Genomic DNA, 14,775 nt, shown 5'->3' with positions numbered 1-14,775 from the left:
CTAAAATAAAGTGGGTAATAATTATAAAAAAAATAAGAGTTAGTCTCTTTGGAGCCATCTTTCCAACTGTTAAGATCTAAAAGTATTTTGGGAGATCTCTGAATTTTCAGAATTTCAAGCATTGTAGTAGAAACAATCATTCTTATTTTGAATGAACAGTTCATCGCATAATGCTCTGGAAGCTGTTGTGTGCATTTGCTGCTCTGTTATCTGCTTGTCATTCCTGAAAAGAATGTAAAGCAGGAGATGTGATGGCATGAAAGAAAGAAATGTCATATCTCTAAAATATGATTTTGAGAGATGTGTTTCAGAAGGCCCTGCAGAGAGCTGCAGAGCAGTGCTAGTCATGGAGGTGTGCATCACGAGCCTTGTTCATCTCTGCTGACGGGTGGGGGACTTTACTAAAATCACTGCCTTGTTGGACCCTCTTTCAGGTGGCATTCCCTTTGTCCTCACTGGAGAGCTTTTCCAGCAGTCACAGAGGCCAGCTGCATTCATGATAGCTGGGACAGTCAACTGGCTCTGCAACTTCACAGTGGGACTGCTCTTCCCTTTCATCCAGGTACTCAGCATCCTTGGTAATTGATATGCTGTGCTATTGCTGCTGTAGACAATTCCCTTGAGGTTTTGAAAAACTGACCTTGCCCATGGGGCAGCCCCATTAAATGGATGTTTCTGTGTGGTTTAATAGGTTTTTCTTCCAGAAAATGAGGAGTGATTGCTTTCATAGCATTAGATCCTCCCTTCCAGCCCAGCTGGCCAGACACTTCTGGTTCTACCACCTGCCTCCATGGCAGCTGGGCAGGGACACAGAACAAGAGCCCAAATCTAGGAGCATTTACTCAGAATACTTTTATTTGGGGTTTTTTGTTTTGTTTTGCTTTGCTTTGGTTTTTTTTGTGGTGGGGTTTGTTTTGTTTTTTTTTTTTTTTTTGTTCTGTTTTTTAAAAATTATCCAGACACATTTCTCCAAAGTTGTAGTTTCTGTCTCCTGCACAAACCTGGGGATAACCCTGAGTTCTGCTTAGCTGTCAGATTTAAATTCATGCAACTTAAAACAATTCCTACTTGTTCTGCTAATAGTGAAAACTGTTCAAAAGATCCTCAGTAAATTCAAATTAAAAGGCAAACTGGCAAACTGCATTTTATAATTTTCCACCTGCATATTAAATCTTTTTGAGTGATTTAGTATGCATCCATATGAAGTTTGCTGTAGCCTTGGGGAATTTATCATTATGTGTCATAAAAATATCCAGTTGTGTGATTAGAAAATTATCCAGTTTAGTTTTAATGAAGATAAATTGTATTTCCAGCTTGAAGGTTTTTTGGGAGATTTTTTTCTTTTAAAGAAGAGAGCAATAAAAGCAGAAAAAGCTTAGAGTTTGTACCTAAAGATGAAAGCAGTGTTACTCAGACTTTGATTTTTAAAGCTTTTTCACAAGATCAAACTAGAACATCTCCTCTTTCCCAAGCTTTAAATTTTTTCCTATTTCAATCAACCTTATTCTCAAAATTCAGTTTATGAGTCACCACTTTCTTCACATAAAGGCAGTATCTTCTTCTTAGCTCATTTTGTAAACCTTAACCAGGAAAAAAAATCTTTAAGGCACCTTCACAGGATGAATGCATAATCCTGTCTATTTAAATACTAACCTGATTACTTGAAAAATAGCAGCCACTTTTTTTGATCCTTGGTATGCTTCTACAAAATTATTCCAAACATTTGGGAAACAAATCTGTTAAGTTTAGGGTTACTAAAAAAATCAACCAGTAGTTAGTTTTCCAAATGTCACCAATTAACTAATTTGAATGACTAGATTTTTGCCCTTCAACCATCTGTAGAGAAATATAATCGAAGAGTGGCTTGAGTCATACATTAAAATATATGGATGGGATTGAAAAGCTACTATACAAATAACTTTTTGACAAATTAACAAAAAAAACCATTGAAGTTGGCTTCTCTTCCAGGTCTCATCACTACTTATTTGAGGTCCTGCAATGTGAACAGGGACCCAATAAATCAGAAATTAGAATGTATATATATGTGGAAATGAGTGCAATAAGCTGAAGCAGGCACAGGGAACTAAAAAACAGCAGAAAAGTATAATCTAAAGGGCCAAAAACTTCTGGTGCCATAGGATAGGCTTCTTGTGCTAAAGAAATACTCTTCATTAGCAATAAGTTTGCAGGGATAGACTTCAGTAATCCAATGGTGTATCAGAACCTTAAATTACATGTTATCTAGAAAAAGTTTCTGTTTACTTTTTATAATGCGTTGCATAAATACAGAGAATTACTAAACATCAATAACTACAAAATAATTTCCCAACACACTATTTTCATTACATGCTGATGAATTTTTATTTCATATTTCATGTTGTGCTATTAGATTGTTATGAGGCACTTAAAGACTACATGGTAAATTAGTAATACACTGAAGGAAAAAGTACCAGATTTCTCCAGAAGTTTTCTGTCATAATAGTTTCTCTTTCTAGAAAACTGTGCAGAGTCTTTTTTTGATGTCAAAGTCACATTGTATATTTAGTACATATTCAAGAAATATTTAAATTGATATGTATTTTATATTTTTAATTTTCAAGAACAGCTCATCTTCAGACTTTCCTCCTAATACAAACGTTTCCAATAACTGAGGAATGCAGAGGAATATCCTGTTATGATTAGGGAATTGCTCTGCGGAAAACTGGTTTCACACTTATCTGGGGTCTGACCAAAATAATTTGCTTGGATCTATGATCCAGAAGGAGCTCAGTATCACATGGGATAAAGGTGCTACAAGCCTTGAAGCCTTAGTTCAGATTGCCTATTAGTATAATGCCAAGACCTGTATGTATGTTTATTTTCCTCCTTTCAGAAACCAATTTATTTGTGCCTGTGAGAAAGTATTTCTGAGTCATATATACTGGTTTCTGGAGGTTCTATTTTACTTCTACTTTATTTCTTCCTTAGTTTTACACCAGAGATTTTCATTCTCATGCCTCAAGATTCATTTACTCAGCAAGATTGTCTTTTGTTTGTCCTTATCATTTCCTTATTGTGTAATAGTATCCCTTGACTTTTTCAATCTCAGCACAAGGATTTCAGTAACAGGTGTGCACAGAAAGTTATGGGTAGTTTCCCTCAGCTAAGCTGTTTTAAGCTTCTTCAAATACATTGTATGTTTCATGTAATGATAGCGTCCCTGTATTAAGGGAAATGGTTAAAGTTCCCCTCAAAGACGAGAAAATGAAACGTGGCTATCAGAGGGTTAGATGTGCTTATCTTAATTAGAAGCAACCCACTTCAGGGATACAATATAAGGATCTGTTACATTTTTATGAAGAAATAGTGAGTGTGTGAAGGTCATGGTTGAAACTGTAGTTCATGTCTAAAAATGTCTCAATTTTTTACCTAGGAATTACTTTTCATGAGCATTATACTTCAGTGCTCTGTCCTTCCTCATTGTCCTGCACTTTCAGCAGAACCTTAAATTATGTCTGGAACAGAAGAAGGACAAAGGGTAAAGGACACTAGCCCTTATCCATTTGTTTCACTGCCTTATATCAATGTGAAGGAAAGTGAAGTCAAATGTCTACATGAATAACAGTTTTTCTGCTGATCGATTTTATAAGACATCAAACCATTATCACTTGACCTCACCATTTCAAAATCCAGTTTGACCCACATCTCATTACACTAATCTTTATGGAAACTTCCAAATGCGAGAACCCTTTGCTAGTGTCAGGGGCTGTGACTTTGGAAGTTGAGAATTAGAGTCACATTTGGCATTTGCTGGGAAGAGTCAAAAGTTTTGTTTTAAAAATATTAATGTGTTATGTTTGTTAAATTAATTCAGAATTTTTTCTTTTGCTCATTTACTTTGCTGTATCTGTCCTAGAATATATATTTTCCTGTTTCCAGTATCACAGTCCTGATTAGAATTTAACTTTTGCTACTGACTGTGTTAAGTTAGTAAGCAACCATTGTTAAATAGCACGTAATGATCCTCTCAACTACTTTTAGATTCCTTCAGAGTTTGGTGTTCACAGCATGCAAGCTATTAACAGGAAGACTTTTCTCAGCTAGATTGCTTCAAAAGTAGCAAATTGTGCAGGTTTTTTAATTAAAACCAGAATTCTGGTCATTTCAATGTTAGGGTCTTTATTGGTTTCAGTTTCCTTTTTAGCTTTAAAAAAAAATGAGCTCTTTTGCTCATTCATTTTGGCACTTTGCTAAAAATTAAGTATTCTTTAGTATTGTATTTAAAGCGAGGTGGGGAAATGCCTATACATTCTCTCTAATGTGTATCGCAGCCCATCACAAGCTGGGGGTAGGTTTGTTCACCTTTTTGCTTAAGAAAATGTGGCAAAGCTGCACCTACTTATTCATATATGTAGGTTATGCAGCTGTATCTCATCCTCAAATTCAAGCCTTATTGCTTGCTATGCCTGGGATCTGATTTGGGGGAATTGCCTGACTACCTCAGCTTTGATTCTTTCTTGTAGTAATTGCATGTGTCTTAGGTAAATAATTTCTTGGTTTTCCTTTTTTTTTTTTTTTCCCCACAAATACAAAGCCTTGATCATCTGCAGAAAAGAAAAGACAAAAATGAGTAATTCAGGATTCAGCTGTCCAGAATTTGCAGAAATGCTGTTTTTCAAATGACTTCCTTAGAAAGCTGGTATTAAAATAGAAGGTGATGCATTTAAAAATTTATGTTTAACTATTAAATATCCTGTATAGCAATAGCACTTGCCAGCCTCAAAAAATCCAATGTAAATCCTGCTTTGAAGAGGTTTTATTAGTCTGCTGGCTTAGTAGGTGCTTCCCTCAAGAAATTGCATCAATAAGTGTGCCTGCTGTTCCTTTGCTCTCCCCTGCACACCTGATAGGGCAGGTGACCCTCAGTAACCCCAGAAAGCCTGGCCCTTCAAGGATCCTCACTGTGTGTCTGCCCTTGGCTCTGAATGGATATCTAGCAGGAGACAGCACTGCTGCTATTTGGGAAAACACCTGAAACTCTGCTCACCCTTGAACCTTGGGTGTTCCTGCAGATTAGGCTTAGGGAAATGCTAAGGGAAAACAGCTGCCAAGCACAGGCTGCTGTAGAGCTTTGCTCTGATCTCCTTCTGACCTTTGGGTTTCTAACCATGCACGTAAAACCTGGCTTCAGGTACTGCTAAGAAAACATGCTCTTAGCTCTGGCAGGGCTGCCTGCTGGTGGGGGAGGAGAAGCAGCTTTGTTCTGGAAAGGAGTAGCGTGTGCTGAACCTGAGCAGTACGTGCAGGCAGTGTCAAGAGAGCAGCATGAGTGGGTGGGTGGGATATGGATGGAGCTGCCCCGGCGCTTCCTGCATGCTCAGGGCTGCTGCTGCTGCTGCTGCTGCTGCTGCTGCTGCTGCTGCTGCTGCTGCTGCTGCTGCTGCTGCTGCTTGAAGCAGAGAGAGAGGCAGTAACCTGTCCTTACGTGAGGAAATGCAGAGCTACAGAAACCACACTCTTTCCTTGAATTGTTTTTGTCTATTTGCTTAGAATTTCCATTCAGAATTGTTTTGCTTTTACTTCTTCCTCTGATGATCCCTTCCTCTTTTACCTGCCCCTTCTGGCTGTTCAGAGGTTGTATGTTTTGCTAAGGAGTCAAGCTACTCTTCTGGTGGATGCAACTACTCAATTTTTTGAACACTGGGGCTTCTACTCCATATAGCAGATGAAATACTGTCACAAAGCATAGAAAAAGGATTTGCCTTTTCAATTTCATCTTATACGTTGTCATTATTCTTGTGTCATTCAAAATGTACATGTCAGTGAAGAATCTTGAGGCCATCCATGTCTGTAGGCTCAAACACCCAGAGCTGCAGAAAATCCATGCTTTGTCACAAAAGACTTTAACTGAAGTTCTTCCTCAGATTTTTATTCCCACTCCAGCCCAGGACAAGCAATATTCTGTGGCTTAACTTGTACAGTAGCAGCAGCAGGCTCACCTCTAGCACATTGGAAGGAGTAAAACAAGAGAGGAACTACAGGTTAGTTAGGAGACTATGGTGGTTACAACTAGTCAGTGATGTATGTGGGTTTCATGGACATGAATAATATCCAATATAAATAAAGCATTTGGGAACCCAGAGCACAGGGAATATTTCTCTGTCTGCTCTGAGGGGACCTGACCCCCAGAGAAACTCTGACTTTGATCGTCATTCATGAAGAAAGTTTCCAAGACTTCAAGATAGACTAGAGTCCACAAAACTGTGAAAGAATAGTATGGCATGTTATTTGGTTAGAAATTTAAGTTTTGAGATTTTTAGTATGTTGCAGATGGGAACAAGATGGAGGTTTTAGGGCAGAGGCAGGTTGTTCTTCTTGGCCTTCATCCTTCTTCTTCATGGGTTTGGGTGATATCTTGTGATTAGGTAGAAAAGTCCACATTGTGGGATTTGAGGCTTCAGTAATTGGGTTAAAAGGGAAAATAATCTAGGTGTCATTTCTTAATTGGATAGTCTGGTCTTAAAAGACCTTGTAACAAGAGATTGTTGGCCATTTTGGTGGTGCTTTTGCAGCATGCAGAGTCTGGTATAGACGGCATGCAAAACTTTAGATAAGATAACAATAAACAAGAAGCTGAAGCCCGAAAAAGTCCTGTGCATCTCCTTTCCCTGATACAGAACCACTCCAGGAGGGTTTCCCTGCAACAAGGGAACCCCGAGGGAGGGGCCCAACGTGGGGTGAAGAAATCAATAAAGTATACAAATCTCATGGAGCAAAGATCCTGTTTCCTGGCAGATCTCTCTATCAGTATCCTTTTCTGTAGTAGCCATTGTTCAATAGCTCAGCATTTACTGCTTTTTCACCACATTATCTCACCTTCTAGGTTCTCTGATGGGAACATCAGACATATTTGGGCCAATCTATTGCTTGTTCCACCCCTCAGATCTTTCCTCCAGCACCAAGCAATCCAAAATACATCAGAAACATATAAAAATGAATTCAACATCTAGGCTGCGCTATATCCCACCTATGTCCCACTAAAGGTTTTTACTGAGTTGGGATTTGTGATTTAACATTTTCCTCCCCCTTTACCCTGTGTTTCTGTCTTACAACCTTTATCAGCGTGCAGTGCATATAGAAGGTTTCATGTTTATAATGAGTAATTTAATTAGTATGTGATGTTCTGTGCCAAATGCAGGTTTGGGTGAAATAAATTGAACTCTGGATGACATAAAAGGTTTATGAATGAGTGGTTTTCTTTGCTGTGAGTGTAAAATAATAACCAGCTTTAAGAAAATATTATAACTGAAGAATGGCTGGTGATGAAAGGGATTTTTGTGGTCACCCTGCAGTGTTCCTCCTGCCTGGGAATTATGGGCCTCTTGGACAAATCCTGCAGGATGCAATAAACCCTACAAACCCCACTTACAGAATTTATAACAAAATTTAATTTTTAGCTTATTCTCTGTGAAAATTCAGTTGGAGGTTCTTGAAGGTTACTTCTTAAGGGATTGCAGAAATTAAGAAGAACATGATTACTACAAATAAATATAAATACATTATGTAAAATAATTGCAAATAAAACATGCAGTCATGAATGTTTAGTTCAATTAGAAGGGGTTTACTTAGATATGAATCAAAGACAATAAGCACTAATTTATTTAGCTCATGGACAGCAAAGAAATAAAGAGGAATTAGAAAGGGGGACAAAGTTGTGGCTGCACTACCAAGAGATACAGGTTACTTATTACCTGTTATTATTTAGTTGCCATGTTTATTTATATGAGGTATTAACGGTTCACTTTTGTCATAGAGAATATTTAATTCAGTGAAATTTTAAAAAGTTAAAAACATTATTCTGGGTTGAAATTCTGCCATTCAGCTGAAGAACAATTACAAATGCTGAAGATCCAGATGTAAAATTTAAATTCTTAGCATGACAGGATGATTTATGAGGCAGTGCAAAATTATTTTCTCCTGTCTACTCTATCCTTTTTCTTCTGCCTCTGTATAAGCTATTTGTTCTATTAAGTTCTATTTGTTATTTGCTGGAATATTTCTCCTCTGCGTTACTCACACTGTTTGGCTTCCAATTGTCAGATTGCTTAGGACTTCATGCTTCTAGGATTTAATAAAAAACATTGATGATCTCTAGAGTCCATAGACAATATCAGAGAATGCACTTGCTAGCTTTTCCTGTTACAGGCAGGATTTGAAGCACTGAACTAGGTAATGAATTATCCACAGAAACAGAGAACACTGTGACTAGGCAGGCTGGAAATCAGCCATGGTATTAAAAAGCAGCTTCAGGAAAGGTTTTACCCATTTTTCTTCTTTTGTTCCACGCAGGAATTAATGTTCTTCTAGCACACCACGCATGATGCATAATGAGCAAGTGAAACATAAAAACAGTGCTAAGAATTGCACACACCTTGAGCACCCAAAGCAGGGAGTTAAACCAGCCTGCAGTGTAGGACTGGTGTGACTAACAGTGATGAGAGTCTATTACAAAAATGTGTAAAATGAAGGTTACTGGCTCTGTCTTACTTGTTTCAGTTACATACCTTTAATGGCATCTATAAATATGTATGTTGAGGAAGACAGGTCTGCTTCTTCTGTCCTGAGTGGTTTTCCCTGGGGTAACCTCAGCCTTGCAGCACCTGAGGGGATGTGTGTGGCTCTCCTTGGGTTTGCTGTTCATGTCCTCACATGAGGCACCACAGAAATGTTGCTTTACTTTTGGAGTCGGAGATGCCCTTTCTGGTTTAATTCAGCCTTGTTAATAAAAGCAATTAGAAAAATATGGGTACATTGGGTGTTTGAGAGTGTAAATCAATAGAGGAGGAAGGGAGATTTCCTCAAATGTTGTATGTGCCTTCTGTGGAGCCATAATATCAAGCCTGTTCCAAGTTCAACAGAGCTCAGATAGCAACATGCTATTTATCAAATGTTTTTTCACAACTGTACTGCTGAAAGGTAACTGGTAGTTGCTAAATAATCTAATAATCACTAGGCAAGAAATATTTAGGTTTCAGTGAAGTACAACTCATACTAGCTGGATGGAGCCTTTATAATCAATTTATAAATTAACTTCTTTACATTGACTCTTTGTTTTTACAGTGAAGAAAATCCATAACATTCAAATATGGTCTGTACTTTGCATTCCGTTAACTAAATCTTACACTTTCTAGCATGAAAAGGAATGCATTTTATGGATTTTTCTTTCCTGCTGTGAACTCCCAGAACCATAAGAGTGATAACAAATGTGTGCTATTTGGGGTTTTTCCTCATTTATTTTGCAAATCTCAAAGCCTGTAACTCAAAGCTGTAATGAAGATGCCCCTGGCTGTGGCAGTTTTTCCATAGGTTTTGTAGAGGTGCACAGCACTGCTAAAGCAGTACCTAGGACCTGGGAGGGGCATGCAGAACCACCCAGTGAAACACCTGCCTCATTTCCAGAATCCCCGGGGCAGTGCCGGGCTCAGCTGAGCATGGTGCAGGATTCCTGCTGCCACTGCTCTCCCCTGCTCTCCCCAGCTCAGGCTGGTGTCTCCCAGCACTGCCCAGATTGCAGCTCTGTGCTCCTGTGCCAGGAACCTGCTTTGCTGTCGACAGGCCACAGGCAATGTTGGAAGAACCAAAATTTGATGCATTTTTATGAACTTCTCAGCACTGCAACTAGCAATGGGTGCCAGCATGCATTGTACTTGGTTAAAATTGCTTCATACTCCCCATTTCTTCTTTCAAACCATTCCTGCCTTTCTTCTGAATTTTTTCTCTTTTGTAATGACCATCTCCTCTGTTTTCACAGGCTGGTTTACAGACCTACTGCTTCCTAGTGTTTGCTGGCATCTGCTTTGCAGGAGCAGCCTACCTGTTTTTTGTCCTGCCTGAAACAAAAAATAAGACATTTCATGAGATCAGCCAAGCATTTGCCAAAAGGAATAAAGTAGCTTTAGAAATGCAAGAGATGAACCACTACCCAGGGGAGAGGAAACCAAGTGAAGAACAAGAATCAAACTTCACATCTTCAGTGGACAATGGGGAAGCCATAAAAGGGATTGTGTAAGCCCAGGATGTTCTTTCAGGCAATGGGGGAAAGCGTGCTCTTTTCATTTATAGCAGCACACAACCTGTATATTTTATGATGAACTGCTTTTCCCTTGAAAATGTTCTAAGTGAGTATGGGTGAACTCATTAGCAGCTGGGGTAACAGTTGAGACAATGAGGGGTGGGAGGAGAGGCAACTGATAAAATAAATGAGATGAAGTTTCCTTGGCACCTGCGGAGCAAGTGATGCAGTGAGTGGGATGGGGAATATAGACTTGGAGATGTGAAGTGGCAGTGGGGAGCCAGGGTTTTGAGCAGCACCTGGCTGGGCAGCCCTGTATGCTCACAGGGAGGGGTACATGCTCCCTCCAAGAGGAGGAGGAGGAGGCAGGGACAAGGGAAGAGATCCCAGTGGGGGTCTGCTGAGAAGCAAACCTGAAATAGCACCAGAATGTTTTTCTCCATGTTTCCCAAGATGTCATTCAAGCTGCCCATGAGAACTGAAATGATGTTTCCCTGAGCTCCCATTCCTTTTCTAGCTATTTTGACTTTCAGTTGCATTGTTTGAACATCTCCCACCTTCCCACAAATGGGCAGCTCTGGGTCCTGATGAGTTTCCTTATCTCACTTGCAAATCCTGATTCACTACTAATAGAGTTGTCTATAGTTTCTGGGTTTGCTGGCACTGCATTTCTCTGAATATATATATTTACATGATTTTAATTTTTAAACTTAAAAGGTTTAATATGAAAGGAAAACTAAACCTCATGGGGAAGTGAGAGAACTCTGATGGTATGTGCAGGGCATAGTATTGAAACAAGAATTCAAACATGAAGTGTTGCAAGGGTTGGGGTTTTTTAATTGTTTTTTTATTTATTCCTTTTCTTTTCAAATTTCTTTTAAAACAAGTCTTAGGAGCCCAAATTTCTCTGAGACCTGATAACTTAGTTCTTAGCACTCAGATCTCTGCATAGGAATTTGGTTGCCTATTACTTTCTTAAACACTAATTTTTATTTGGGCATTAGATTCTGAAGCAGCAGGCCTAGTTCATATTAATGCAAGTTTCTAAGCTGTCTAAAGCTTTGTAAAACTGCTTGATTTAATGAGAGAAAGATTGAGCAGGTTCTCAGGGGTTCAGCAAACACTTCATGGGATTTTCTTCTAAATGAACATCATCTTTACAGTTTGTAATTTTGATAACAGTTTTTCTTGATCCCTCGAAGTACCTGGATGTTGAGGGGTAACAAGAATTTTAAAATTAAAAAACTGTTTTATATGAAAAGTCAGTAAGTCTTTGAGCTGCTCTCAGTTAGGAGTAAGACACAAGACGAAACTGCAGCATGTAGGTAGAGTCAACTGCTTCCCCAAGTTATATTTACTAATCTAGAAATTCATGTATTTGGAGCATTTTTGTGAGAAAATTTGCATATATATTAATATATGTATGCATATATGAATATACATATATTCCAAATATAGAATATATATTAATATTCAATGGATTAGTATTAGTGGCTTTAATGTGAAAGAGGGTAGCTAGAGATTGGATATTAGGAAGAAATTCTTTACTGTGAGGGTGATGAGGCACTGGAAGAGGTTGCCCATGGGAGCTGTGGCTGCCCCATCCCCGGAATTGTTCAAGTTCACTTTGGATGGGGCTTTGAACAACTTGTTCTAGTGGAAGGTGTCCTTGCCCATGGTGGGTGATTGGAACAAAATGATCTTTAAGGTGCATTCCAACCCAGGCTATTCTATGATTCTGTGATTTATATTCATATATACGCACACACAATGGATAATTATTTTCCAGTATCTGGGGGGGTTGTTTGTATTTCTCCAAGTGATAAGCTGTTTTTTGTCTTGTTCTACACTGTAAATTACACTATAAATTAAAATCAGAGATCTTAATGTTCAACTGTTACTACTAATTTATGTATATAATTTTACGCTGTGATTTATTTGTATATGGCATATTTACCACAGACATTGTAAGCTGACCTAATAGAGCAATTTCATTACTAGATAATTGACAAAAAATTGATGGGTGCTTTTATGCCAGACTTTATGGGGTTTTTTTTTCCACTGGAATAGAAGTACAGCAAGAAAATGAAATATATATGAGAAAAATTAAAAATGTATGGGTTAGGTGCTACTATTAAGAAAGAGAGCAAAGCAGGATTATTCCAACTGACAGTCATAAATGGAAGCTAATCAAATACTGTAGAGGAAAATATTATTGTAATAAACACTTGTAAAATTATATATAAATGAAAATATTACCTTTCAGTGCCTTTAGCTGCCTATTCCAAGGGTTACATGAGGCTTGCTAAGTGAATGGCTATTAAACACTGAATGTGAATGCCAGCCCTCCAGGAAATTTTATGAAAAATTTACTTTTTTTGCCTGCAGGGCAAGACTGGCAAATTCAGACCCACTCCTTCAGACTGGGAATTACCTTTCTTTGTAATTAGGGCTGCTAACATGGTATGATGAGATCTGCTTTTAGCCAAGGTGGCAAGATTGGAAACCAATATTATTAGAATGAGCAGAATTTAACACTTAGTGCTGTTATCAATGCACATTATAGACACTGTTGAAAATGTTGCCATTGGATAACTTCAATTAAATATCATGCTGACCTGATACAGCAGTTGTATCAGAAATCAGGACTTCTGCAACAAAAATAAAATCATCTTACATTTGCCTACAGTTGCATTTGGAGCCCAGATCTGAATGCATAGGTAGAGATGTCTAAAGGAATTTCCTATCACAGCTTGGGGGCCTTGTACAGCATTAACATAAGGGGTCGTGTTTTCATTTCTGCAATCCCATTTGCCCTCTCTGGTCCTGCCTGAGATGGGCACACATGTTCTGCGTGGCTGCAAAGAGCTGCTACAGACTGGGTACAGTGTGGGATGGGAGTTCCACATCTCACCAGATTTTCCTTGCCATCCAATGTTCAAAGCAATTCCAGGCCAAACTAGTGCTTTGTTCACTGGCCAAGGAAGTGTCCTCTGCCTTGGGCTGTGGAAGTTTCAGATGTGCCAGTATTTCATTAATTTTCTCATCTCTGACCCTAATGAGAGTTTGTGTTGTTCTTGAAGTTGTTCCATACATTTTTTTTCCATTGCTACGCTGCTATAATTTTTCCAGCAATGAGAGGACAACATGGAAAATATCAGCAACTTATAGTTTATTTTTTTCTTGTTGAATGTATCTAATTGTCTGTAGCCTGTGTGTTTGTCAGAAAGTGTTGTGTGGTGCCACATTCCCTCTTCCTGTCTGACGTTGGGGTGAGGTACTGTGAGCTGGTATTTGTATGGGTACCACAAGTCTGTGTGATCAACTATGTCCATGCACAGTGATTGCAAAATAAACCTTTGGAATAAAATTTAAATGATGTGGATTTTGTTCTGGGTAAATCTGAACCTCCACATGCACACATTTCAATTCCCTGGGGTTTTGTAGGTCCCAGTACAAGACTGTTCAGTCCTGTGTCTGGATGACCCAAGTCATTGTGAACTCCACAGTGGGTGGTTGGGAATTACAGGAAGAAAATCGCCCCTGAAACTGTATACTTTTTGAAGCATTATTTATATTTTGATTCTCAAATCAGATTCCACACTTCATTCTTTCATATGTTTATGCTGGCGTTTACAAATAAAAATGCCAACAACAGCGTGAGGAAAATTATTAAAACTGGCTAGTGGTAGTAATAATTATTTATAAGAATTGTTGAAACTGGTGAGGCTTTTTGCAGAAAGTTGTCATTTGCAATGGATGAGTTTGAGTTGCTACAGCTCTAGTTTTGATGAGAAATTCAGTCAACTGACTATTTCTGCTACAAGATATGCAAAAAGTGAAATCTGAAATATGTATAAAACTTCAGGTCTTGAAGCCAATTTTCACTCCACAAGGATCTGCTTTCTAGTGGGGGAATATGTGAGTAATAATCCATATGGGATAATTTTCATCTTCAGAGTAAAATAAAAAAAAAAAGTAAAAAAATCCAAAAACACTCCAAAACCAACTCTTTGAAATTTTCTTTCTTTCGTTTGACTATTTTTATGTGCTTTTCCTTACAGACATCACCATATAAACTATTGGAGCTCACATCACCTCACACAGCAGGAAGAACAAATCCAAGTAAAGCATTCTTAGGAAACGCCTGTGGACTTTTCCTTTCAGTCTAACTCTAGTCAACAGAGTTCAGATAAAATCTAAAAACCCAAAATACACAGGCCCAAACTGAAGCGGGTTTGTTAAGGTAAACATTAGTGCAGTTAAAACATTCAGGTTTGAGTCCATACTTAATTCTCTCTACAAGTGATTTTATTTGAAAGTGAGCTCTTTGTCTCTGGAAAGGTGAATTTCATGGCAAGTGCTTGGTACTGGGTCTCCTAATCAAGTTATCACAGCTCAGTAAGCAATCATGCATAACCTGAGTCACTGCACCCCTCTTCCTTGCAGGCTAAGCTGCATTAACCTTGCTTTTGCCATGACCCAAGACAAACAAGGGCAGAGGATAATTGAACTGTTTTCTGAGATGTTCCTGCTGAAGCTTCACTACAGTTAAACTCTTTTAAACTTGGATTTTGAGTTTTAAAAAAAAAAAAATTACACAAGAAAAGCTTTCAGGAGACATTTACACAGCGAATAGTAAAGTCAACAAGAATCTTCTCTGGTGGTTTCAACTCCATGAGTGTACCCAGGAAAGACATGCTGTACACACAGGAATGCTAAGT

General features: G+C 38.4%; 1 protein-coding gene across 5 annotated transcripts in view; it reads left to right on the top strand.

Moving 5' to 3' along the window:
• Positions 1 to 13,427, top strand: part of SLC2A9 (solute carrier family 2 member 9) — a 100,282-nt gene extending 86,855 nt beyond the window's left edge. For 4 of the 5 annotated variants that reach the window (XM_072928007.1, XM_072928006.1, XM_072928008.1 and 1 more), the window contains 2 exons: positions 435 to 562; positions 9,791 to 13,427. In XM_072928007.1, coding sequence (XP_072784108.1) covers positions 435 to 562; positions 9,791 to 10,048 — 386 coding nt within the window. In that variant the 3' untranslated portion in view covers positions 10,049 to 13,427. The remainder of the gene's footprint in view (positions 1 to 434; positions 563 to 9,790) is intronic. The other variant, XM_072928009.1, reaches the window with a different exon arrangement.
• The last annotated feature ends 1,348 nt before the right edge of the window (positions 13,428 to 14,775 follow it).

This window comes from Taeniopygia guttata, chromosome 4 (genome assembly GCF_048771995.1).
Source record: "Taeniopygia guttata chromosome 4, bTaeGut7.mat, whole genome shotgun sequence".
Classification (NCBI taxonomy): domain Eukaryota; kingdom Metazoa; phylum Chordata; class Aves; order Passeriformes; family Estrildidae; genus Taeniopygia; species Taeniopygia guttata.
Note: the sequence above shows the minus strand (reverse complement) of the source record. Positions and strands in the feature narration are given on the sequence as shown.